At 32.7% G+C, this 24,686-nt stretch overlaps 2 protein-coding genes and 2 long non-coding RNA genes across 4 annotated transcripts; 1 reads left to right on the top strand and 3 right to left on the bottom strand.

The window, feature by feature from the left end:
* Positions 1–1,381: 1,381 nt before the first annotated feature.
* Positions 1,382–6,456, bottom strand: LOC105951241 (ubiquitin-conjugating enzyme E2 enzyme activator PEX22). The gene is made up of 9 exons (XM_012974634.2): positions 6,167–6,456; positions 4,075–4,293; positions 3,913–3,960; positions 3,694–3,750; positions 3,356–3,457; positions 2,251–2,316; positions 2,025–2,126; positions 1,767–1,891; positions 1,382–1,677 (listed from the first exon to the last, which is right to left on the bottom strand). The coding sequence occupies exons 1-8, from the start codon at positions 6,257–6,259 to the stop codon at positions 1,787–1,789; spliced, it is 792 nt and encodes a 263-aa protein (XP_012830088.2). The 5' UTR covers positions 6,260–6,456; the 3' UTR covers positions 1,382–1,677; positions 1,767–1,786.
* Positions 6,457–15,441: 8,985 nt separating this feature from the next.
* On the top strand, positions 15,442–18,113 carry LOC105951240 (uncharacterized). Its single transcript, XR_001172269.2, has 2 exons — positions 15,442–15,616; positions 17,898–18,113. It is a non-coding gene; the product is annotated as an uncharacterized LOC105951240 (long non-coding RNA).
* A 3,889-nt stretch (positions 18,114–22,002) lies between these two features.
* Positions 22,003–22,268, bottom strand: LOC148768599 (uncharacterized). The gene is made up of 2 exons (XR_016033172.1): positions 22,215–22,268; positions 22,003–22,128 (listed from the first exon to the last, which is right to left on the bottom strand). It is a non-coding gene; the product is annotated as an uncharacterized LOC148768599 (long non-coding RNA).
* A 64-nt stretch (positions 22,269–22,332) lies between these two features.
* On the bottom strand, positions 22,333–24,446 carry LOC105951239 (cyclin-U1-1). The gene is made up of 2 exons (XM_012974632.2): positions 23,982–24,446; positions 22,333–22,701 (listed from the first exon to the last, which is right to left on the bottom strand). The coding sequence occupies exons 1-2, from the start codon at positions 24,368–24,370 to the stop codon at positions 22,455–22,457; spliced, it is 636 nt and encodes a 211-aa protein (XP_012830086.2). The 5' UTR covers positions 24,371–24,446; the 3' UTR covers positions 22,333–22,454.
* Positions 24,447–24,686: the final 240 nt, after the last annotated feature.

The following is a 24,686-nucleotide window of genomic DNA, read 5'->3' as shown; positions in this document are numbered from 1 at the left end:
TTATTATAATTATTATTATTTTATTATTTTGGTGCTGAATTCATCTCTCTCGTTGTGTGTGGGGTGGGGTTTTTTTCTAGAAATTTGAATCTGAGTAGTAGATTATTATTATTATTATTATTATTATCATTATTATTATTATTATTATTATTATTATTATTATTATTATTATTATTATTATTATTATTATTATTATTATTATTATTATTATTATTATTATTATTATTATTATTATTATTATTATTATTATTATTATTATTATTATTATTATTATTATTATTATTATTATTATTATTATTATTATTATTATTATTATTATTATTATTATTATTATTATTATTATTATTATTATTATTATTATTATTATTATTATTATTATTATTATTATTATTATTATTTTTATTATTATTATTATTATTATTATTTTTATTATTATTATTATTATTATTATTATTATTTTATTTTTAGTAGTAGATAGAGAAATTGTGAGGAAAGAGAGTGTAGATATTAATGAGGAGAGAGGAGAGATAGTGTGAATATTAATGAGGAGAGAGAAATGAGTTGTTGGAATAAAATATATAGGTTAGTAGTAGGTTTGAAAATTGGAAAAAGTATGAATAGTGTATTTTCAATAGAAATTTGATAAGAAAAAATGGGAATTTCTGGATAAAATTGTGAAACAAACATGATCTCGGTTTTATGAATAGTATAAAACTGGAAAGTGGGTTTGGAAATGAAACCAAACATCCCCTTTGTCTTCCATAAATCAGCGATGCCGCTAATATACAATATTTGTTAAAATTGGAGCCAATGTGAAATATTAGGTAAGGTATAGGTTAAATCATGAACTAAATGTGCTTCATAACGATGAGTGCTTTTTTTTCAGTTTAACCAAATATTATCTACAATCAAATCAAATGTTTTGAGGATAATTTCTAACAATTTATACTCATCTCGTTAGTATATAAATATTATTGGAAACAAGGGAAAAATAAATACTTAACAAACAATGAATGTTGAATGAGATGTGATAAATTGTCGTTTCAGTTGTAATAATGTTATTTCGACTTTAAATGTGATTTTGACCATTTTTTAGTTTGAATCCGGCAAACCTCAAAACATGAAATTTGTAGTTCTTTGTGTTTGCTTTCGAATCCAATTTGAATCATCGAAATTGGATCAGTTAACATTACCCACAATTTTTGATGTTTTGAATGATCATAAATTTAAAATATAACTCATTCATGTATTACTTTGTCACCCGACATTCAATCTTAGTGATTCAAGCTAACTCAAAGGACTACCCAATTCCGATTTTTGAATTTTGCCAAAATCAGACTAGAAAAATGATTAAAATCGTATTCGAAGTCAAAACCATATCAGTAAATTTGAAACTGACATTTGACATTTCAGATATTGAATACACCACAATATCTTTGATAATTATTGCTAATTACACAATATTCAATTCCAACTAATCTAAAGAAGATGATGCTGTATAGTTAGGTGCTGATGACATGAACCACACTAAAACAAAAAAAGTTTCAAGCAAGGACCAAAATTCTTTCTATACCATAATACATTATTAAACATTACAATTTGAATCAATATAATCAACTGATCTGAAGTTTTATACTTGTATGAGAAGAACTTTTCGCTTCTAAAACCGACCCTTGTCTGAGAATCATCAGAAAACGCAAGTGAATCAAACGAAAGATGAAAAAACCAAATAATTTATAATCTGCACGAAAAATTATTTCCCTTACTACTTTATTGCATAACAAGATTAGACACATCCAAAGAATTGTTCCAAAGATGTCGCTGTGACCACATTCGACGCCGGTCGTTCAAGCTTGACTTGGGAGATATAAAGCTGATATTTGATGAACCTCTGCAAAATGATTTTTTTTTTTTAAATAACGATTGTGATTGTGAGAATAATGAATATTCCAAAAAATAATATATTAATGTTTCGGAGCAGCATAATAAAAGAATATTGATTGAATAGAGATGGCGGTACGTACAGATAACTGGGTAATAATATCGGGATTGGAATCGATGTGCCAATCAGGTTCCAGTTGTCTCACAAAAGATGTTCGTCCACTCTCCGTGCTGCAGAAGAGAACCTGCACAGAGTTCGTTTCGGTTGTAATGAAATAGTGTGAAAGAATTCCGAAGAAGGAGAAAAAAAAAAGGATCGATTATATTTTTAATAATTGAAATAGTTAATGGTAGTCGGGGATTCATTACCTTGTCTTTGACTAAGCCACCAGATGTGAAAACCCCGGCTTCTTCCAAAGCTACGAGGACTTTGTTCTGCACAAAATCATCCATCTTATTAGTGATCTTATACAGCATTAACAAAGTTATATTAATTAAATACCACAAACATATAAGAAAGAGTAAGAGAGATACGATATGCAAAACCGTATTTTTATACTGCCCGTGAAGGTTTTATCGTAATTATTCATTCTACGTCCGTAGTTGCCAACTTAGAAAGGAAGTATCCATCGAAATCATATAGTCCAACGACGAGATGAAGAATGAATATATAGAAGCGAATCACACAATATCAAAATTTTGACAGCTAGCAAGGCTCGATATTCAGATTACCTAGAGTAAATTGCAAACGAGGTAAGGCAAAACTACGAAGGAAAAAATACTATTTTTTGGATAATCACATTTACACCCCAATAAACAAAAAAAAACTTACAATCACACCCCTAAGAGTTATAGGGGCTAAATTGAAACTTTTGGACTAATATTCGTGGAATCTAAAAGATTATGTTAGCATTCACGCCGTAAGGGGGAATGCAAAGAAAAGGGGAATTTTTGTAATTTAGCCTTACCTCAGGGGTGGTTGTAATTTACCTACAAATTAAACAAGAGGAATAGAGAGTAATTATGGAAACTTCAGTGGACCCATAATGAAAAAAAATATATTAAAATAATAACAACGTAAAGTTGCCCAATCTAAAAATCGAAAACTCCACACACAAAATTATCTGTTCCGGAAAACACATATTGACCAGCAATCCAAGACTAAGAAACTAATATTTAAAATAACATCGATAGCAAAATAATACACGAGCATTTATATTTACTATTTCCCGAAACATTATCTTAGCAAGGGATGGGAGTTTCATGTTCCCTAACTATTTTTTACCATTGCAAAAAAATAAATAAATAAAAATAATACAAATAAAAACATGTCGTGACAAACAAGAAGAATGCATTTATAACCAGACATAAAGGCGCGCAGAACTCTAAAACACAGATAAGGAGAGTAAAACATGGGAAAATGAAATCGACAACATGACAAAATAAAAAATAAGAAAAAAAGACGGTTATTTACTTGGCTTTCATCATCGAGTACCCTTTCCATGAGATAAAGGTCACAAAACTTTGTGATCTCGAGCAGCACCTCAAGAACAGATGATCTCACCGTTGCTTGCTTCTGCCCAACATTCATTGCACCACAAGAATAATAAGTGATTTTTAAAATTATTTTTTTCTCTTTCATATATATATATATATATATATATATATATATATATATATATATATATATATATATATATATATATATATATATATATATATATATATATATATATATATATATATATATATATATATATATATATATATTTATATAAATAAATATCAAGAATGGGAAATGAAATTAACAACCTGCAGCTCCTCGGGACTGCTTTCCTCAAGGATAACACCAACTAATCGACATGTTACCTGCACCATTAAAGATTGAATGAATATACATTGAAGCTACATTAAGAACTTCTAGTCTGTAATGATTCATATGTTCGTAAGCTGCCACTTAGAGAAAGCAACCAATAAATAAGTGCAGTACACTGCCGACGAAAACAGACCACCTAGTATTTGAAATATTACCTTCCTTCCATCACTTAACCTTTGCCTAACAATTTGTCCGAGAGTTGGCTGCAGTTAGACAAAAGAATAACAATCCGAGTCACTTGAAACACGCTGCACATGATTATTGAAAAAAAAAAAAAGAAAAAAAAAAAGGGCGAAGAAGCAGGAAAAAAAAAAGACCTTGACGGGCTGAAAAAACTCATCGATGACATTCTGGGTGGTATCTTGTGTAGGATTGGTATTCGCGTTGATGGTTTCACGACTATGTACAGCAGCGGAACTAGTAGAAGCTTCCGGAGCTTGTGGTTTAGGTTGCCTTCTTTGAGGTGTTGATAGAAGTCTCCAAGTAAAAACTATTGCAAATGCTAGCCCCGCTATCGCCCCAACGGATCTCGAGTCCTGCATCCAATCCATCATTACTTCAATACATTAAATATTCACAGAAAATATTCATCTTTTTTTTCTGCAACTAAGTCAGTAAAAGGTTGCAAGCAACTGACAGCATTAATCGGTAACTAAAGTTGTTTAATGAAAATAAATAATGTATTAAATTAATGAAAATAAATAATGTATTAAATTAAAGCACGGGAAAAGCATGATAGGAGAATTGATTAAACTGCTAAAACTGTTGCAGATAGAGTAAGTATAACAGCAGAAAAAGAAAGTGATAGTAAAGAAGGGGAGCGAAAACGAGATGGAGATGAAGAAGCATTAAACTTTCGATGATGCTGAGGAGTCCAAGTCCTAACAGAATCCAAAATATTATTCTGATACCTTTTTAATTTACTTAACTCGCAACGAAATAAAATGGGACAAGAAAGAAACGAGATGAAACATGAACAGAGGCATAATTAACGACTAGTTCTGGTTATTGAATTTAAGGAGTAATGAATTATTGCCTGCAGTATTTTGAATCTAGTTTGTTGGTCAGACATTTGAATTTCTCAGTTTCGAAGTGTCGTAGTGTAATAAATAACAATCTTTCATTTTCAGTTTACATGAGTATAATAAACGGACCTCTCTGGTAAATTCATACGTGAAAACTTGTCAAGAGTTTCAACATAGAGATATCTTTGAGAGGGAAAAATACTCATTGTATCTCCATAACTACTATCTGTAAGGAGCAAAACTCTATAGTAGCATAAAATAACACGGACCACTCTAATCTTTATGGCATCGTAAAATCATTATGTTTAATACATAAAGACTACTGTAGATTCTACATATTGTTTTCTTCAGAAAACCTTAGTAGATGGTTTGTTTATCATTTCTCTTGACAAAAGTAAGTAATCTTAAACAGAATAGAAATCTCAAACTTAGGAATCTCTTGCCACAGCTGTTTAAGAGTCGATTTCATTAAAGCAGCCAATAAAAGTTACTCACTCCGTTTCTTTTCAAGTGTCATTTAAGGTCGAATGCGCACTAATTAAGGAATATATTAGATAGTCTTGAGTTTAGGGGGAAAGACCCTTATTTGACAAAATTACCCCTTCGTGACTTTTTATCACTTCATTCATTTATCATTAATGGTGGGGTATAGGCGGACTTTCTTCATTACATGATGTATATGTTTGCAACAAAAGATTCAGTCTTTCTCATTTATCCTTTCACGCAAGATAAACGAAGAAGAAAAAAAAAGATTATATGACATAAATAGATTACAAGCAAAAACAAAAACAAATCAAAAGGCAATGCGTTCAGAGCACGAGGAAAGACGGTTAAGAATTATTAGTGTATAGAAACAAAAGGAAGCTCGATTCCGTTAACTAAGGTTGCATTTAGATGGGAGGATGTGAGGGAGCCCGAAGAAAATAAGACATCTGTTTTTCGGTACATTGAGACACTGATCAATGACTTATAAGATTCACGGAGAATATGCATCGCTAATCAGGAAACATTTACACTAGCATCTACCAATTAACTAATTACTATATGACATCATCAAATTAGCATTTTGTTTTCCGGTTGTTGATTGCACAAAAACAGAATTGCTCACTGAGCAAGAAAACCAGACAGAAATATACATAAATATAAAAATCATACTCCAACTCACAAAATACAAACAAGAAAACTAGAAAACCTAAATGCTCAGCTAACACCCTGAACCCAAACAAGTACCTAAATTCTTCACAAATCAGAATCAACAAAAAACAAGAGAGAGAGAGAGAGAGAGAGAGAGAGAGAGAGAGAGAGAGAGAGAGAGAGAGAGAGAGAGAGAGAGAGAGAGAGAGAGAGAGAGAGAGAGAGAGAGAGAGAGAGAGATTGAACGAACCATGTGGCGAAAGAGATTGGAGAGCTTGAGGGTGAGGAAAGCTCCGAGACGCTTGATCAACTGCAGAGAATCTTCCTTGGAGTTATCCGCCATCAGAAATCAATACAAGCTTTTTTGTTATATGTATGTACCAATTGAACAAAAACCGATTCGGGATTAAAAAAATGGAAAAAAATCAAGATTTTGGGTTCTGCAGAAGAATTAAGAGTCAAGTGTGAAACAATTGGCAGATCGATGATGACCGAGGTAAACTGCAAAAGGGGAACATGAAATTTTGTGCGTTTATATTTGTTTGTTCTGTGTGTATAGGTGGAGGTTTTTACTGGGCCTAATTGCACTTTGGTCCCTTACAATTTATTTTGTTGGGGTCAAAGTACCATTTGACTACAAATAATGTCCTAATACCATTTTCATGCGGTCTACAAGAGGAGGTCTTGTTGTGGAAATCCGATCGAAAATGATTTTTTTTGAAAAATTTTCAATTTTTTTTTGGAAACGGCTCCAACTTCTGTTCCAAAGAAATCAGAATGCATAAATTCATTCCGATTTCGCAATGCCTTGAAATTGATGAAATTTCAAAAAAAAGAAAAAATAGAAATTACATACCAAATTCGGATATAATAATATTTGTCTATTTTTTTTTTTTTTTGCATGAAAATGCAAAAACAAAAAATCCAAAACAGAGTTCGATAAAAAACAATAAATAAAAACACGTGTAAGAACTATGAACAACAAATTGAAATATAGATTTTCTTATAAGGAAAATGCAGCATAAAGTTTCTGACATCAATTAATATTTTCTAAAGTTTTAATTTACTTGACCATTTGGTATTTATAAAATATAACATAAGTTATATATTATGGAATTACATAATATATCATAAAATTTTATTATATATATATATAGAAAATTGAGTCGAAATCAAAGTTTCTGGTAATTTATATATCATTCCGATTTCGTTTCAAATAAATTCGAAAAAATTGAAAATTGGAACTTTGGAAGTCGGAATGAAAAAAAAAAACAGTTCCAAATTCGGATATTTTCGAATCGAAATTGACAGAATTCAGAAATTTCATTCTAATTTCCACCCCTAGCCTTGATGTATAAATAAACACATATATAAACTTGCGAATTTTTTAATGTTTAACCAACATTGTTTAAAATGGACATCTAAATAAACATTGTTTAAACCTCAACAGTTCTCTCTTTCGAATATTGAAGATATTAATATTAAATGATACATTTCACTAACAGCTTAAACTTTTGGTTGAGACGGTCATTCAACATGGTATTAGAGCCAGACCAAATGAAAGGTCCTGAGTTCAAATCCCACTGCCACACATTTAAAAATATTTCAAGTGCAAGGCTTCAAATGTAAAAAATATTAGAGATATTAATATTAAATGATACATTTCACTAACATTTGGTTATTCAAAAAATTTCAATTTTAGCATGATTTTTTTAATTCAATTTCTAAAACTATTATGGGGTCTTAAGATATAAGTCCCTGGTACCAAACCTTATTAGAACTAAATGACAGGCCTAATTAAAATTTGATTGACATCCTTTATTAAAATTCATTCCAAAAATACCCCTCACTCACAAAATTCGAAATTAAGTCAGATTATAAATATTCTATGATGTACTATGATACTCCCTCCGTCCCATTTTAAATGTCGTTTTTGGTGGTTACGCGTAGATTAAGATAGTCAATAAATATGTATAAATTATACCAAAAATAACATAATAAATACTAAAATACCCTTGTCATTAATTATTTTTTAATTAACTAATTAAGAGTGATAAGGGGCAAAATTGATAAAAATGCAATTAATACCATATTGAAACTCTAAAATGACAAATAATTTGGGACAAAAAAAACACTCCAAAAAGACATATAATAAGGGACAGAGGGAGTATTATTTAACATTTTTAATTTGCATTTAGCATTTTCTTTATTTTATTTTTTTAGTAGCATACGTCTGGCTTTTTGTTTTTTTTTTCTCATTACGATTTTTTTTTACATAATGTTCAAAATTATGATTTTTTTTTCTACATAATATTCAAAATTATGATTTTTTAAAAATTGTTTTTCCAGCCGTAGTCATTTACAGACACCCATAGAAACCATCGTAATCCGTAGTCACCCACAGTCCCACAAACACCCATAGAAACCGTAGTAATCCGTAGTCACCCACATACATCTTAAAGCCCTAAATCCTCCTTTGAAACCCTAAATCCTCCTTTGAACCCTAACCGCCAGCCGCTAGATACTCACAGACATCTATAGACATCAAAATAGGAAAAAATTAGATTCGCCCCACCAAACCCTAGATCCGCCCCACCAACCCTAGATCTGCCCCCTACACTGCCGCCGCACAGCCTTTGCAAACCTCCACCGCACAGCCCCTAATTCTCCGCCTCCACCACGACCCCATCCACCGCCGCACAGCCCATGCCGTCGCGCCTCCACCACCGTTGCTGCTGGTTCCTCTCCTGCCACCGCCAGCGACGGCCTTCGATTCGTGCTTCTATAGGAGAAAAAGAGAGATATAGGGAGATGAGAGAAAGGGAGATAAAGAGAAAAGGAGAGAGAGGGAGAGGGAGAGGGAGAGAGAAAGATAGGAATAATTAAAGATACCAAACTCGTGCTTGTGGTTCAATCATGCTTCTGAAAACAACACGCTTTTGCCTCAAAACGAGGCAGACTCTGCCGAATCCATATGGTGTTGGTGGGTGGGTGGATGGATGTGGGTAACAGAATAGGAGAGAGAGAGAAGATGGAGAGGGAGAGAGAACGTGAGACAAGAGATGTAGAGGGAGAGAGAACGTGACAAAAAAAATAAAAAGAAGAAAAATAAATGTTAATTGAAGGATCGTGTGAATGTACTCCCTCCGTCCCATTTTAAATGTCGTTTTTGGTGGTTACGCGTAGATTAAGATAGTCAATAAATATGTATAAATTATACCAAAAATAACATAATAAATACTAAAATACCCTTGTCATTAATTATTTTTTAATTAACTAATTAAGAGTGATAAGGGGCAAAATTGATAAAAATGCAATTAATACCATATTGAAACTCTAAAATGACAAATAATTTGGGACAAAAAAAACACTCCAAAAAGACATATAATAAGGGACAGAGGGAGTATAAGTTATAGGATTTAGGGTACAAGGGCAAGATAGGGATAATAAAAAAATTAAGGATGTGGCTCATATATTATTTTAAATTAAGGATTTAATTAAAAAATTTAATTTGAATTTGTCATTTAGTTCAAATTAAGTTTCGTTTGAGGGACTTCTGGCATATTACCCCAACTATTATTTCCAAATTTTTCTATTAAAGAGAAATTATTTAAAATATAACTATGTTAACAAGGATAAATGTTTCATCAAAAAAAAAAAACAAGGATAAATGTTTTTATAGAGTGACTCTAAAATTATATCTTCAGATAAATTAGATTTTCTTCAAAAAAAGAAATTTTCGATTTTCTTTCAAAAATATTCAAAAAAATAAAAGTAAAACGATTTCAAAATTTTTGTATTTAATTAAAAAAAAATGCGTTTAATTATATTTTTTTTAATTGATTATTAATAAAAAAAATTATCGTTAAACTATTAGAGATTTTACAAAATAATCCTATGATCTATTTTTCATGTATAGTTTGTTGTATGTTTTCTTGCTCATTCGGTGGGGGTACGTGGTAACCCATTGTCGGTGTTATGTTATAATATTTAGAGCAACTCTAATGTGAAATTTCAAAATTGAATTATCAAATACTCATTTTGTAACACCCCGTATTTTCATAAGCATATTATAGGGATTTATTGAATAAATTATCGATATGCACATTTCTATACATACATTACTTTTCATGAATTAATTAATAAATGTTATGCACCTTAATTGCGTATATGCATTATATGAGATTATGTTGAATAAATGATGAATATGCATTCATGGATTAATTAATTAGTAATTTCAATGCATTCTAAATGTTTAAGTGAATTTTATAAATTATGAAATTTATGAATTAGGTGTACTTGTTTGATTAAATGATTTAGTAACTTCGATTCCGTGATTAAGTGATTCTTGTGATTCTGTGAGTCGGCTCCTACGAATTTTGTGAATTAGAATTTATTATGCAACTTAATTGAAATAGTTAATTCATGAATTTTCATAGTTTAATTAATGGATTTATGATTAGTAATTAGTTAATCCCATTTATCTAAGTGTTTATATGACTTATAATAGATTTTATAATTTGGTTAATAGTTCCTGTCAATTTCTCTTCTATTCTGTAATTAAATATTTATATGTGCTTAAGTATGTGCATGAGCCGTGTAATTTCTTATGCATATGTGTGAATTATATGAATGTGCCATGTGCATGTGTATGGTGTGTTTATATGACATATTATATGAATATGTATACTATCATATATTATAGGGGGAATATGGCAAACACCCTCCATTGGATTTTTTATTCTTGATAAATCCATAATTAATTAATGATTTTTGAGATAAGTCCATTGGACTTGAAAATCCGTATATGCCCCCACTAAAAAATTAAACTAAATATTACGGTACTTTAATACCAAATCCCTCCCAAAAATAAATCAAAACCCATATCAATCCCAAAATCAAATTGACGTATATTTCGCCTCTCTTCCCCCCAAATCACGGTAGAAAAAACCACTCCGGCTAAGCCCATTATCCCCCGTTTTCTGCAATGCCCCACACTACGGTAGAAGACGTTCTTCTTTTACGCTGAAATCAGAGACGAAAACTGCTAGAGGAAGCGAAATTTCATCGTATTTTTGTACAACGGCAAGATGGTACAAAAATCAGCAGCGAAAAGTAAGTAATCGGTGTCACCATAGGTTGATTCCGTTCAAGTAGTAGAAAACCACAATAAATCGAAATGGGTGTTCTCATTGTTTTGTGCATGTGCAAGTTGTAATCTGTATTTTTTTACAGGGAAAAGGAAATCCAAAACCGGTCCTGACATTATGCCCGTAGATGCTCGTGAGTTTTTAAATCCGTAAATTGTGAAAAAATGTTTCAATTTTGTTTTGTTTTTGGGATGGGTGTTTGCCCAATTACAGTTTCGAAGTGCATTCTTAATTTGGAAACAACTTATTTGGTTCCAAAATAATGTTTGAAGTGGAAGTCTGTTACTTGGATGTTTTGCACATCCTGGTATGTATATGTTCAAACATTTAAGTGTTAATGTGGTTTTTCCTGGGTTTTGTTGTTACAACCAAAATATATACTTTCCTTTGTTTTAGTGGTTTTAAGGGTTGAGCTCAAAACCACCACAAAAGTCTCAAAATCTATTTATGTATTAGTGGTTTTCAGCAACCATATTTACATGCTATTTTGTTCGTCTGGTTATATGAGTTGGTTTTTAAACCACAAAAAAATATGTGGTTACGATTTAGTGGTTTTGAGTTTGAAACATATTCGGTGGTTTTTGTAGTAAGTTTGTTTTTCGTAGATATTAAGTGTAATATGTGTTCTTAATGGTACTCGAATAAGTGGTTTTCATTCATGGTCTTTATTCGGTGGTTCTGTATTAAGTGTATTAAGTGTTCTAAATGGTATGCGATTAAGTGTTGTGATTGGTGCCTTAAATAAGTATGTGGTTTTAATTATGTGGTTTTGAAAAATGTTATGTGTTTATGAATTAAGTGCAGTTGGTACAAATGTTGTGTAATTTATGTATGTTTTGCTTCAGAATTTAAAAAAAAAAATGTATGTGTCGTGATTCAACTTGTTCGGAAGTGTGCAAGAATGTTTTTTTTTCCTTTAATGGTGTTATCTAAAACCACTTAATGGTACGTTTTGTATTGTTTTTTAAACAGTTTTCATCAATGCGTTGTTTTGGTGCTTGTATGAATGTTAATTAGTGTTGGAGTGTATAAATATATATTACTATACATATTCAGTTGTTTATGCACTGATATGTGGTTGTCAATCAATGCATAACCAACGATATTTTAACTTTTTATTCGTAGATGATATGAAGAAATTGGGACAAACCGTCCGGCAAGAAAAAACATGGACGCGACAATTCCGTGGTGGAATCTGTAAAACTGTCACCTTCTTCCGTGACATGCCTCTACGACAACCACATTTAGACTGCCTGCGGAAAACACCATTCTATCATTTTGTCATGTCGTTCCTGAGAAGACAGATTACACGACGGTCGGTGAGAGCTACGCAAAGTGGTACAGCTGCGCTGTTAATGACATACGACAAACAGAGCAAGTGTTTCAATCTCGGAGGGAAGGAATTAGTGATTACACCAGAAGAATGTGATTTGATATTCGGCATAACGTCTGGGTCAATGGAGGTTGACAGAAAGAGGGCAAACCGTTCGGCTTCACCGTTGGCGATGCGCAAATTCAAAGAGTACAAGAAGCTGCGGCCAAAATACTTGAAGGTCCAGCTATTAAAGTACATTGCCAGTGATTTACATGATGATATCGAAGATACAATTAGGATAATAATCATACATATATTGGCAAATGTATTGTTCATAAACGGCGGTGAAGTAGTCAGTTGGTGGATATTTAGGATTTGTAACAATTTGGAAAAGCTGAACGACTACAACTGGGGCAAGGGGGTAGTTGATTACTTGATGAGCTTCGTGAACAAAATTCATGCTATCAGACCAAACATATTTTATCAATGAATCAAAATTCATGCTATCAGACCATCGTTTTATTGCAACAATCCCTCGAAACCTCAACACAAATGTCACGTTGGAATCCATGAAAACTGCACAAAATAATTACATGGTAAATTATGACGAAAAAAAAAACATGCTATTAGATATGGGAAAAAAATACCCTATTACCACGATTGAGACATACATTACACATCTGACATGTACATTGTTCATAATTTTAAAACGGACATGTAACGTTGTAATCCGGGAATATATCAAAACCACTATGACATTTTAAATTATCGATCGAATATATCCTACGACAGCATAAAAAATGTGAATTCGTATTAAAATTAATTCAAAAAGTGCTAAACCCATGACTATTACGCACTATCTCGGTTTGCGGAGAAGCACGAGAACCACTATGTATTTTTTTTAACAATTGTATTGCATAATTAGACTCTATATTTTCCCACTATATATTTTGTTGAAAACCACTGATTATTGTTACGTTAATGTACCCCTGTACCAATAAAACAATGAAATCGTGAACATCACTCTGTTATTTACTGAAAACCACTTTTATTTTGCCACGTAGATGCATTCATATTAACATAATTTTGAACCCATAAAAAAACAAGTGAAAACCACTCTGAATTTTCAAAAAAGTTCGATCGGCTATATGTTAAAAATCACATACCAATGTCGGGGAAAACCACTCTGTATTCATATTAACATATTTTTGCACAAAAATAAAAATCATTAATATTATGGGTGTCGGCTATTATTCGTAGACACCACTCTGTATTTTGAAAGGTTCGTATATGCTAACAACCGCGTAACAATGGCTGGGAAAAAAACAGTTGCTTTCATGTACACATAATTTCGAACACCAAGAAAAAAAAAAAAAGAAAGAGAACATGACTGTTAAGAACTTACAGAGTTTGAGTAATAGCACGAGAACCACTCTGTATGTTGTTAATATGAAACGTTCTGCTCGTACAATTGGATCGGTAGAGGAAGTGTGGAAAAATACAGATATCTATGAAACGGTTTCTCTGTAATTAAGGGGCGCAATCGTGGGATATGATGATGTGTTGTTACTATAAAATAGGAAAATATATTACAAATCTTTTTTAATTTTTTTTATTTCCAATCATAAAACATACGTTACTTTTAAGTTAGGGGTATAATAGTGATAATTTATTATTTTTTATTATTTCATAATTAAATGGATTTATCTCAAAAAGTTCTAAAAAAAATGGATCTAGTGTAATTAGACATGTGTAATGGGGGACTTTTGACAAATAATCCCTATATTATATGTGCTTGATTATATATGTGAGGATTTAATTATGTGTATACATGTATGTATGTTCTATGTGCATGTTTATTTAATGCCCATAACTCCCTCTCTCGGTAAATACATGGTAATTTCCTCCCAAATTCTTCTTTCTATTATTTTAATATTATATATAGATACATATATATCTATAGATTTTGTGTTTGCATGTGCTTGAGTGTTGTAAAATAGCCGTGTGTATGTGTTGTGTGTGTTGGATTTTTGGTGTGTATACAAGTGTCCTAATTCCCCTAATTGCAATCTACGCCCTCTTGTCTTCTTTATTGCAAGTAAGTCCCTCTACTCCCATATAAATTGACCCTTCCTCTTCACTATTTTCAGTAGGGGTGGTTTCGGTACGGTTGCCGAATATTTTGATGAATACCGTGTACCTACCGAATTATATGGTATTGAAAAATTCGATACCGTTACCGTACCAACAAGTGCGGTATACCGTTATTCGGTATACCGTTACTTTCGGTACGGTATATCGGTACATGGTAACTCTACCGTTAATTTTAATTTGTCACTTTGAAGACGATCTTTATAAAAACACAACACTTTAAAAAAGAACATTGGCTATTTATATGATCATATTCAAATTTTTAAAGATCCTTGAATATTTGTCAAACTTCAACTTCAATGATTTAGCCACACCTTGCAAAATAAGATTACTAGAGTCATGATTTTTTTTTCAATCTCAATTTGCAGCCGTACTATTTCAGTGAAAACCAAATGGGATGTACATTTTTTTTTGTTGCACTAAACTTCAATGTTGTCTCATAAATTTTTAAGAACTGTAATTCAATTTTTAAGTTTTGATCTATTTATTTTATGTAGTAATTTTAATTTTAGTTAATTACTAACCAATATAAAATAAATATATATTAATTAAATTGTAAATTTCAAATTTGCGGTGCGGTACGGTACGGTATTACCATGGTGCTGAAAATACAATACCGCTACCGTACCGTATGATAGTGGTACGGTACCAATACCGTACCAAATGTAGTGGTTACTGAAGTTTTGGTAATTTTTCGGTATTGTTTGGTAGGTATACCGTGGTATTCGGTAGGCGGTAATTATTTTCCAGCCCTAATTTTCAGCATAAATACATGAGCCTAAAAATCACTCATCTCCTCTCTTTCTCGTCCAAATACAGCCCCAAAAGGAAGAATTTATCTTCCACTTCCAAACCTTCAAGATTCTTCATAAAAGTCTCTCTTTTCCTCTTCTAAAATCCTCTCAAAATGCCTCTCTCTCCCTAAATTCGAGATTCCCAAATATACTCAAAGAAATAACCATATAATCTCTCAAAACTCAGCTCCAAAGCAATCCAATACCACCCATGTCAAGCCCAAAGACTTCCAAGCCAAAACTCCATGGATCCTTGGTTTCTTCTCCTTCTTAGCCTTTGATTTTCATGGGTAAGGACCTCTTGGTTTTTACTGAAATAATAACCTAATTAATATCAATTTTATGTGTTTAAATGAATTATATGATTGTGGTTTTAATTTTGGGCTTTAGAAGATAAAGTTCTTGATGAACACTAATTGAATTTCAGTTTCGCAGCCTCTGTTTGTATTGCATGTCTCATCGGATAATCCCTAAGATAAAATTATGAAATTTCATAGTAGACTAGATCTTTCGGTTAGCTTCATGTTGATATAAATTATGCATAAATCGGACTTATATTGAGTAAGTTATGACCATTTTTCTAAAACTGCACATTTTCTTAGTCATTTATGAACTATGTGTTTAATACGACTTTATACTAATTTTATTTATGTGATTTACTTGGATATGATTAAAGACTTATTAAAATTCTTCTTTGCAAAATTTCACAGTGTTTGGGTTAAGGTATGAATTATTTGGTAATTTTAAAGTTGATTGCTCTGTTCTGGAAATTTGACTGTGTCACTGCACTAAATTAATTATTTCTCTTAAACGGTTAAGTCTCTTGCTAAATTGTTTTAACAAGGTAGAATATACTTATAGGTGAACATTGTGTGAAATTTTCAGGGGTTTTGGATATATTTTCTAAGAGATATGAATTTTCAAAGTTGAAATACCGAAACTGTCCGATTTTCTAAAATAAACTATTTTGAACTAGAAAGTTTGTTTAGAAGTATGGTTTTGAATTCTTGATCCTTAGTTAATAGAAGAATTAAAATTATATTAAGATAATAAAATATAAAAAGTTGAATTTAATTATAGTTATAGTCATGAATTATTCATTTAAGTCATTATGTGTGTTTCGATTGATTTGGTATGATGGTTTGAAATTCATTATGTGTGTGCCGCATTGTGTGTAAGTATTGAAGATTGTTGAGATTACTTGTGGGATTATTGGTCAATTAAACTCGTTAATGCTATATAGTATATCCTATATTTCATACTTTATATATATGTTAAATCAACGACTATATATTTATATATCCTAGCCTGCGTGGTCGTAGGAATAATTCCCGATCCATGGCTTATATATGTATACTATAGTATATTATATCTCTATAGCAACCTACGTGGTCGTCGAGTGAAAACTCCGATCCATGGTTTATGTAAATATAAAATATACTATTATAAATATATGTGTGGGTGTGTACAGCTATATGTGTGTGTGTAGATGAACAATAATATTTACGTGATTTGTGTTTATTGTGCTATACTTGTTTGGATATCATTGCCGTGTGTGTGTACAGCCGTGTATGTATTTGTGTCATATGTGTGATTTAATTAGTCTATGTGATGATATGTGGTTAATAATCCTTGTGTTATTTTATTGTGACATATTTGTGTGTTATTTGTGGTGTTTAAAAGGTAATAGAATTATGGTCTAAGTGTTCATGTCCATGCATAACACGTGTTTTGAAAATTGAAAGATTAATGGAATGTTTGGGTAATAAACGAATCGGATACGGTGGGCCGGTATCCAACTAGGGTTGAGAGGAGTGATACGAGTGATATGAGTGATATTGGATCCATAGACGGGCTCGAAACGGTTTATTATCCAAATATAGAAATTAATCTTTCACGGATCCGATAAAGTAAAAATATTTTTCCATGCATTGCATTCACATGCATTTTGGTTATTTTGCATAATAAAGTGAATTATGTGGGTATAGTGTGCTTTTATGACTTATGTGTAATAATGTGCTTTTGTGACCCGTGTGTTGTCGTATATTACCTGATGTTTAGATTGTCACGTTGGGATTCTGATAAGGATCCTGTTGCATTGCATTTATATGCGTAAAGTGTTAAATTTATACTAAAGGGACTTTATGTCCGCGAGTAATATGAGGATTTTATATCCGTATAATATGAAAGGGGACTGTGTGTGCAATATACCAAGATTGAGGTAAACAATAATATATGTTTATATGTAGAGCTATATGTTCGACTATGTTTTATGATAATATTCATGCTCCGTGGATCTTAATTTTGAAGAATAGAAGTACTGTATTCGTATGTGATGTTATGTGCTTTCACTTATGTGATCGAATGTCTTGGTCTAAACGAATAAATTGAATATAGAGGACATAGTAGAAGCTTTAGAAGTATCCCTACACAAAAGAACATAGAGACGAGGACTTTAGGGCTCTTATAGGACGTGAGTGACACGTTGAGAGAGGCGTGAGTATCGTCAGGCCAATGTTCTTACTGAGCCAGTGGTTGGGCTCACTCTTTATGCGAATTTCCCCTTTTCAGGTTCTCGAAGTAATCAGAGTGCGCAGCGGAGCGGAGTTCGAGGAATCACGAACCTTGATGCCTTGCACGTCTTACCCGGATTTCGTAAAAAGGATCCATGGTTTCACTTTCGTCTATAAAAAGGGTCTTATGTAAAAATGGAGATTTTTATTTTACTCTGATTTAGGAATCCAGTCTATTAAACGGGGGTATTTTAAATCAAGTTTATTTTCCTTCCGCTGTCTTACAAGTTTTCTTTTCAAGCCCCGATGATGTTTAGGTAGCACTCTTTATGAAAATCGTAACTTTGATTTGTGGGTTATATTTTAAGCAAAGAGAAATACTTTTAAAGTTCGAAATTTGGGTTTCTCAAGGTTCAAATCGATTCGAAATTTTTAAAGTCCACTAAAATATTTCTTCTTTAACTAATATTCATAGAGGGTGTTACACATTTGATAATTAAGATTATATTTTAATATCCATCAATATATTATCTATTTTAACCATAGTTATCAAAATTAATAATCAATTGGAAGTTTTTTTAGTGGTTTTATTTGTAATTGTCACGTGTCATTTTGTGATTTGATGTTTAGGTAGTTATTTTTTTGATAACTCAATTTTCAGGATGTATTTTTACATGCAAAGAGATAAAATATCAAAATACTTACCCATTTTATTACCCCTATTGGAGTAGAAATTTTTAATTTTAGAATATCAAAAAGGTGATTTATGTGTTTGATAATCCATTTGATACTCCCATCTAAATTATGGGGTGTGTCGCATACACACCCCTAAGTTATAAAACGTACTAAAGACTTCCTACATTTTTTTATCAAACTTACAAAAATATTAGTTTTGTAATTTTTTTGTGCAATTACAATCTTACTCCCACTCGTAGTCTATGAAAAATATATGACAAAATAAGAAATATAAAAGCACCATTTCCTTTATTTTTTCCAACAGAACTTATTTTGCAAACAATAATTGGAGGATGATTTAAGGAATTGTTTAGCTTATTTTAATATTTTATTAACTGGAGCATATTTTTTCCTAGGTTATAATGACAGATCATATTTTAGTCTGAATATGCTGGGGGTTAGGCTTTCAATTTGCATTGAAAGATATTTACTTTAATTTGATGTCCTATTTTGAGGTACATGATTTAATTAAAGAAATTTAGTATTCACTTACTAATTTGATTTGGTTTGGTTTGATATATTTTTATGGAAAAATTCAAATTTTTTTCTGGTATTTAAAAATTCAAATCATTTAAAATTAATATTTGTGTGAGTTTTGTATATAATTTCAAATTCTAACAAAAACATCATATTGAAATTAGGAAATATGCTCAATCTTCATTCTCAACTCTTTTGTTTTCCATTTTTTAATTTAGGGTAAATTACAAACACTCCCCTGAGGTATGGTTAAATTACAAAAACACCCCTCTTGTTTGGATAATTACAACCACCCCCTCAACTTATCAAATTTAGTGGAATCTTCGAGATTATATGGAATATTATCACTTTTGTACCCGTTTTATCCTATTCGAACTCTACATTATGAAGCAAGATGATCATAATATGTGATTTTTAGCTTGTATATATCTGTTTGTGGTGCATCGGAAACTGTATTTTTTACAAAAAAAGAGTACGAACTAGAGCACATTTCACGGAATCTAGATGACTATGTTGAATTTGGCACCATAAAGGTGGAGGTCTAAGAAAAAATCATAGTTGAGGGGGGTAGATGTAATTATCCAAACAAGAGGGGTGTTTTTGTAATTTGACCATACCTCAGGGGGTGTTTGTAATTTACCCTTTAATTTATTTATATTATTGACAAGATACCTGATATGGGCCACCTCGCCTTAGGGATCTTTTTATAAATAAATATAATTTATAAAGAGTTCAAGGTCCAATAAACTACATAACTAGCCCAATAAACAGTATAAAAGCTATAATAAAGGCTTACACAAATATCCCAGCTCGGGCAATGAGAAGCCTGATGGGTTGCACGAGGTTAGAGGGACAAAACCTTATCTCGAGTCACAAAGAGCCTACCTAATAAACCGCACTAGGTGAGGTGAGCAAAGATCTCACTTTGGACCTCCAAAAGGACTAGAAGGTTGTAGAAGATTCAGAAAGGCCAAATACTAGGCGGCAGACCCAAGAAGCTGGGGAAAAACCCTAAAAGGAAAGCATGGACCTTCAAGGCAAGGAACCTCTATAAAATGAAGTCTCCCTAAAATCTCTCACACGCAGCTATACACACGTACACCCTAATACACTTAGAGAAAAATATCTGAAAGGTTGCTTCTGACTTGATCGCTAGAGTCTCAACGTCGGGAAAACCCCTTCCGGAGTTTCAGGTACCCCCTCCGGCTAAGCTCCCGGCAAGATCCAACCTAATCAACCATCAAGAAGCTGACGTCATCACCTCACGAGAAGCAGACTTGTTCATTAGCGCCGTCTGTGGGAAAAAGAAAGGAGTAAAACAAATAACCCCTGGTGCAGAAACGCATATTGGAGTCTTTACCAACCTTGAGGTGATAGATCTTAGTTAAAGTGTGGAGATAAAGAATGGAAGGTGAAGATATGATTGTAAGAAAACTACAGAAGGAGATGGACGCTGCAGCAACATGAAAAGGACCACCCCCTCCAGAAACACCGCAGATCTCATCTGGGCAACCTGCAGAATGGTAGATCCACTCTTGGAGAGGAGATGCCTCCGCCTCGACACCCTGGGACCAACCCATTTGAGTTTCCCTGAACTCACACATTTGAGTATGCTTTCGGAGGAGCCTCCCATTCCCCGCCTGCTACACCCCAGTGTGGTACCACCCCTCCCCTGAGCAAATGTACACTGGCGAAAAGGTGCATGCCATGATTGCCGCTGCCATCAAGAATTATTGCTCACCACTAGCTCCCCAGGAAAACAGGCCGAGGCGAGAAGCAAGAAGAAGCATGTCTGGCCAAAGAGTGGAGGAAGAATGTGATAGCTATTCAGCGAATTGGGTGGAGAAAGCCAAGACGTGGGAACTGAGGTAGATAGCTTATGAAGGCACATAAATGAGTTCAAAGCCTTACAGCGTGGAGCTAGGCAAGGACTTGGGGTGGCGAATCCATTCTCTAAGGAAATCGACAGCGATCCTATTCCAGCTAACTATAGATCCATCTCTTTCGAGTACAATGGCTCCACCGGCCCAGCGGAGCACATTGAGTAGATTTACCAACATTGCCTTCCTCCACTAGCTAGCGAAAGGGGGGAAGTGTAGAGCTTTCTTTACTACCCTAAGAATGTTCATACTGCTACTTCCCTAAGAATGTTCATATTGCTGTAAAATTGTACCTCAATCTCTTACTCCATCAACTACCTTATAGAATTTGTATTTTGTTTCCATTAAATAATAAAGTAATATTTTTTTTTCATTAATTATATTTGCTAAAGATTAGGGGTAGAAAATGTAATGCCTTAGCAGGTGAGACGATTTCTACATGCTTTGCTCTCACATAAGAGAGCGGTTTGGAGTTCTATATAACCAAAATACCAATTTCAGTAAAAAAAAATCCAAAAATTCCCATATCTTTCCGGACCAACCCAACCACCGGAAAGTCGTCTGCCGTTCACACTTGGGCAAAAGCCTAACATGGCTAATTATTCTGCAAATCCGGGAAGTAAGGCCGGGAAGTAAGGCTAGAGGCAACATGGACCAAGTTAGAAATCTTCTCACTACAACTAAAACCTCATAAAAAGTTATCTAGTTACACATTCCCGATAAAGATGACTAAGACAATCTAGAAATTAGTGCCGACTATCTAGCTCCAACATTATCCCTTTTGCTTCAAATAGAACTTTACCGACTCTTCTCGCCCATGTCGCTTTATACCAAGAAGGAAACTATTCACCACTCAAGTGTGTGTTTCTATGTCTGCGCATAGTTTTATTATTTGTTTGTGTATTTGTTCGAGTGTTTCAATGCGCGTGTCCATATCTTTGTTATTATTCATTTTTTTTTTGTTAAGGATGATAAAAAGATTTGTAGCAAATACTATTTTCTTTATTTTTTTATTTGTAATGAAAGAATCTGAAACCAACCATATAGGTGCACTCGATAAAAGAAATGTAGTTAGTTTTGTTCTTAAAGTAGTAAAATCTTATTGCTTGGATCTTTACACCAAATACCCCTTAAATTGCCCTCGGACTCATCTTATTGCTCGGATCTTTATACCAAATACCCCTTAAATTGCCCTCCCTAGTCCGCACAACACAAACGATCGTTACTCGATTCATCCATCACATTCTCCAAACAATAATGAAACGAAAAATTCAAAAACTAACCAAATAAGTCAGAGTAAATATGGTGCTCGAAAGATGTATATATATATATATATATATATATATATATATATATATATATATATATATATATATATATATATATATATCTACGATAACCTGAAAGAAAAGAAAATTGACATATTACATAGAAAATCAAGATTAACAAGTTGGTATTTTGATGGTATAAAAAATATCATACATAAAAAAGAATAATACAATAAAATTGAAGTTAACTATGAGTCAGGCACGCAATTGAGGTGGTGAGGAATTATGCGTATCTTCAACAGATATGTCGGTGACATCATCGACGGAGATGAGTGTGATGCGGGGTGGACTTTGGTTTTCGAGGTGTTGACAATAGCTTTCGAAAACTCGAGAGCTAACACATACTCCAAAATCTAACAAAAAAAGCAGTTCAATTTCGAGCCGGTTCAACTCTGCATTGCTCACTCCTCCAACTCGGGCATAAAATGCATTATTATAGTGCCTGATTAATAAAAATGTTAGGGGATGACAATAGAGCAGATACAAGCCAATAATATACATTACCCAATTTATTTAATAGAAAATAAGTTTAATTGGGTTCCAGTTCAACTCGATATTTAATTTGTTCAGTTGGTTGTTCGAATCCCGACTTTAGTTCACAACTTATCATCGGAAAAAAAAAAAATAAAAAAATTAGGCATCTGCACCCACTACATATAAATTTGCTAGCAACAATTCTAATTTCTATAACGATTTAATCTTGTGCTCACTAGGTGAAGTTTACCGAGTAATATATATCTACCAACATTACATATATTCGCTAAATTGTTAAATACATCGAAATATATGTATGTGAAGATACGTAAATTAATGGTGAAATATCGTCTAATCTAATATATTTCGTTTGGTGCAACATCTCTGAAACATGTGAATAACATCACCAATTGTTCTCCAATCACTCGTCAATGATATCGGGGCAATTTCGACATTGGATAGATCACATTTTTTAATCGTAATACACTAAGGTCTCGTTTGGTTGCCAAAATAAGATTAAATAATCTAAGGAAAACTCAATTATTTTATTGGTCACCGAGACGTCCAATAAAAAGACTACCTACAAGGCAAATAATATTTGCGGATCGACCCAGCAAATTACTAGAATACCAAATATCAAACATAATCCAATTATTTAGTTAATAACGATTAATATCCCAACCTTATACTATAAATATATATTTTCTTTTATATCCTATTTATTACTAAAAATTGGGAAATAAGAACTACTATTGAAACAAGATTCAACAGTAAAGAATAGGAAACAATAACTTCACGAATTGCAAAATTTGTAACCATCCGAATCAAACAAAATACCAATGAAAACAATTTTCACATTCAAAAGTTAAAAATCCTAAAAGTATAAGGAAAAATACAGTTTTGGTCCCTCAAATTTGCACCGATTTTCCATTTGGTCACCAGGTTAAAAAAACGACATTTGGTCCCTTATATTTTTAAAATTCAACATTTTCGTTAATTTTCCATTAATACTAACGGACAGTAAATTAACGAAAATGATCAAAAATGTTAAATTATTAGAACATAATGGACCAAATGTGTTTTTTATGAACATGAAAAACCAAATATGAAATCAGTACAAACTTGAGCGATGAAAACTGTAATTTCCCTACTAAATATACATAGGTATAAGAAAATTTAAATTAAAACAAATAACCAAAAAAAAAAAAAAAAAACAAAAAAAAGAAAAGAAAAGAAAAGAAAACATACACATCATCAAGAATCTTGGAAGCAACCATAACACTGGTGACGACCAAGCGATGAACATTGAGTGAAACCACAAGTGAGTCCGGATACTTATGAACCAGCCGATCTATGTACACGAACCCCACCACGAAGCACGCCGGGCTACAGTTTGTGTACTTATATATTCTCTCCAAATACTTCTCCAGGCTTATCGCCGGCGACCGTACCCCGTGGAATGCGGTCAATATATTTCCGGCGGAGCCACCGCCATCGCTTAACCGGTCATTCCGGGAGACCAGCTTTTCGAGCACGTAGGAGAGGATAGTTAGGACTCTTGGCGTTGCTGTGGCGTCTAAAATGATCGGCTCCGTCAGCCGGGGCTGGCGGTGCTGCGCTTCGCCGCCGGTAAACATCTACAGTCTTATTGGCATTGTGTGGTGGTGGTGGTGGTGGAGGCATTTTTCTTCCGTTTTTATCTGACCACGTTTTTAGGCGAGTTTGAAAGGCGTGTGGGTCTTATCTACTATGGGGTGATGACTGACTGACACGTGGCACTTGCATCTGCCTTTCAAGATTATACTCTGATAAGCATTACAATTAGGCCAAATTACCAACGCTATGAGTTCCGGTCAAGTTGCGAAAATCTTCTCTTGTTTGGGTAATTACAATCACCCCTTAATTAAGTATTATCTTACAAAAAAATTCATCCAAAGATAAATTTAATGATGT

Source organism: Erythranthe guttata, chromosome 8 (assembly GCF_056151865.1).
Source record: "Erythranthe guttata isolate IM_541 chromosome 8, IM_541, whole genome shotgun sequence".
Classification (NCBI taxonomy): Eukaryota; Viridiplantae; Streptophyta; class Magnoliopsida; order Lamiales; family Phrymaceae; genus Erythranthe; species Erythranthe guttata.
The sequence above is the reverse complement of the archived record's forward strand: the minus strand, read 5'-3'. Positions and strand labels throughout refer to the sequence as shown.

Excerpts from the sequence above, each read along its gene's own strand:
- LOC105951239 (XM_012974632.2), bottom strand. The coding sequence starts at position 24,370 with ATGTTTACCGGCGGCGAAGCGCAGCACCGCCAGCCCCGGCTGACGGAG. Across the intron at positions 22,702-23,981 it reads TCCAAGATTCTTGATGATGT|GCACTATAATAATGCATTTT; the intron begins GTATGTTTTCTT and ends TTTATTAATCAG.
- LOC105951241 (XM_012974634.2), bottom strand. The coding sequence starts at position 6,259 with ATGGCGGATAACTCCAAGGAAGATTCTCTGCAGTTGATCAAGCGTCTC. Across the intron at positions 4,294-6,166 it reads CCAATCTCTTTCGCCACATG|GACTCGAGATCCGTTGGGGC; the intron begins GTTCGTTCAATC and ends GATTGGATGCAG. Across the intron at positions 2,127-2,250 it reads GTGGCTTAGTCAAAGACAAG|GTTCTCTTCTGCAGCACGGA; the intron begins GTAATGAATCCC and ends AACTCTGTGCAG.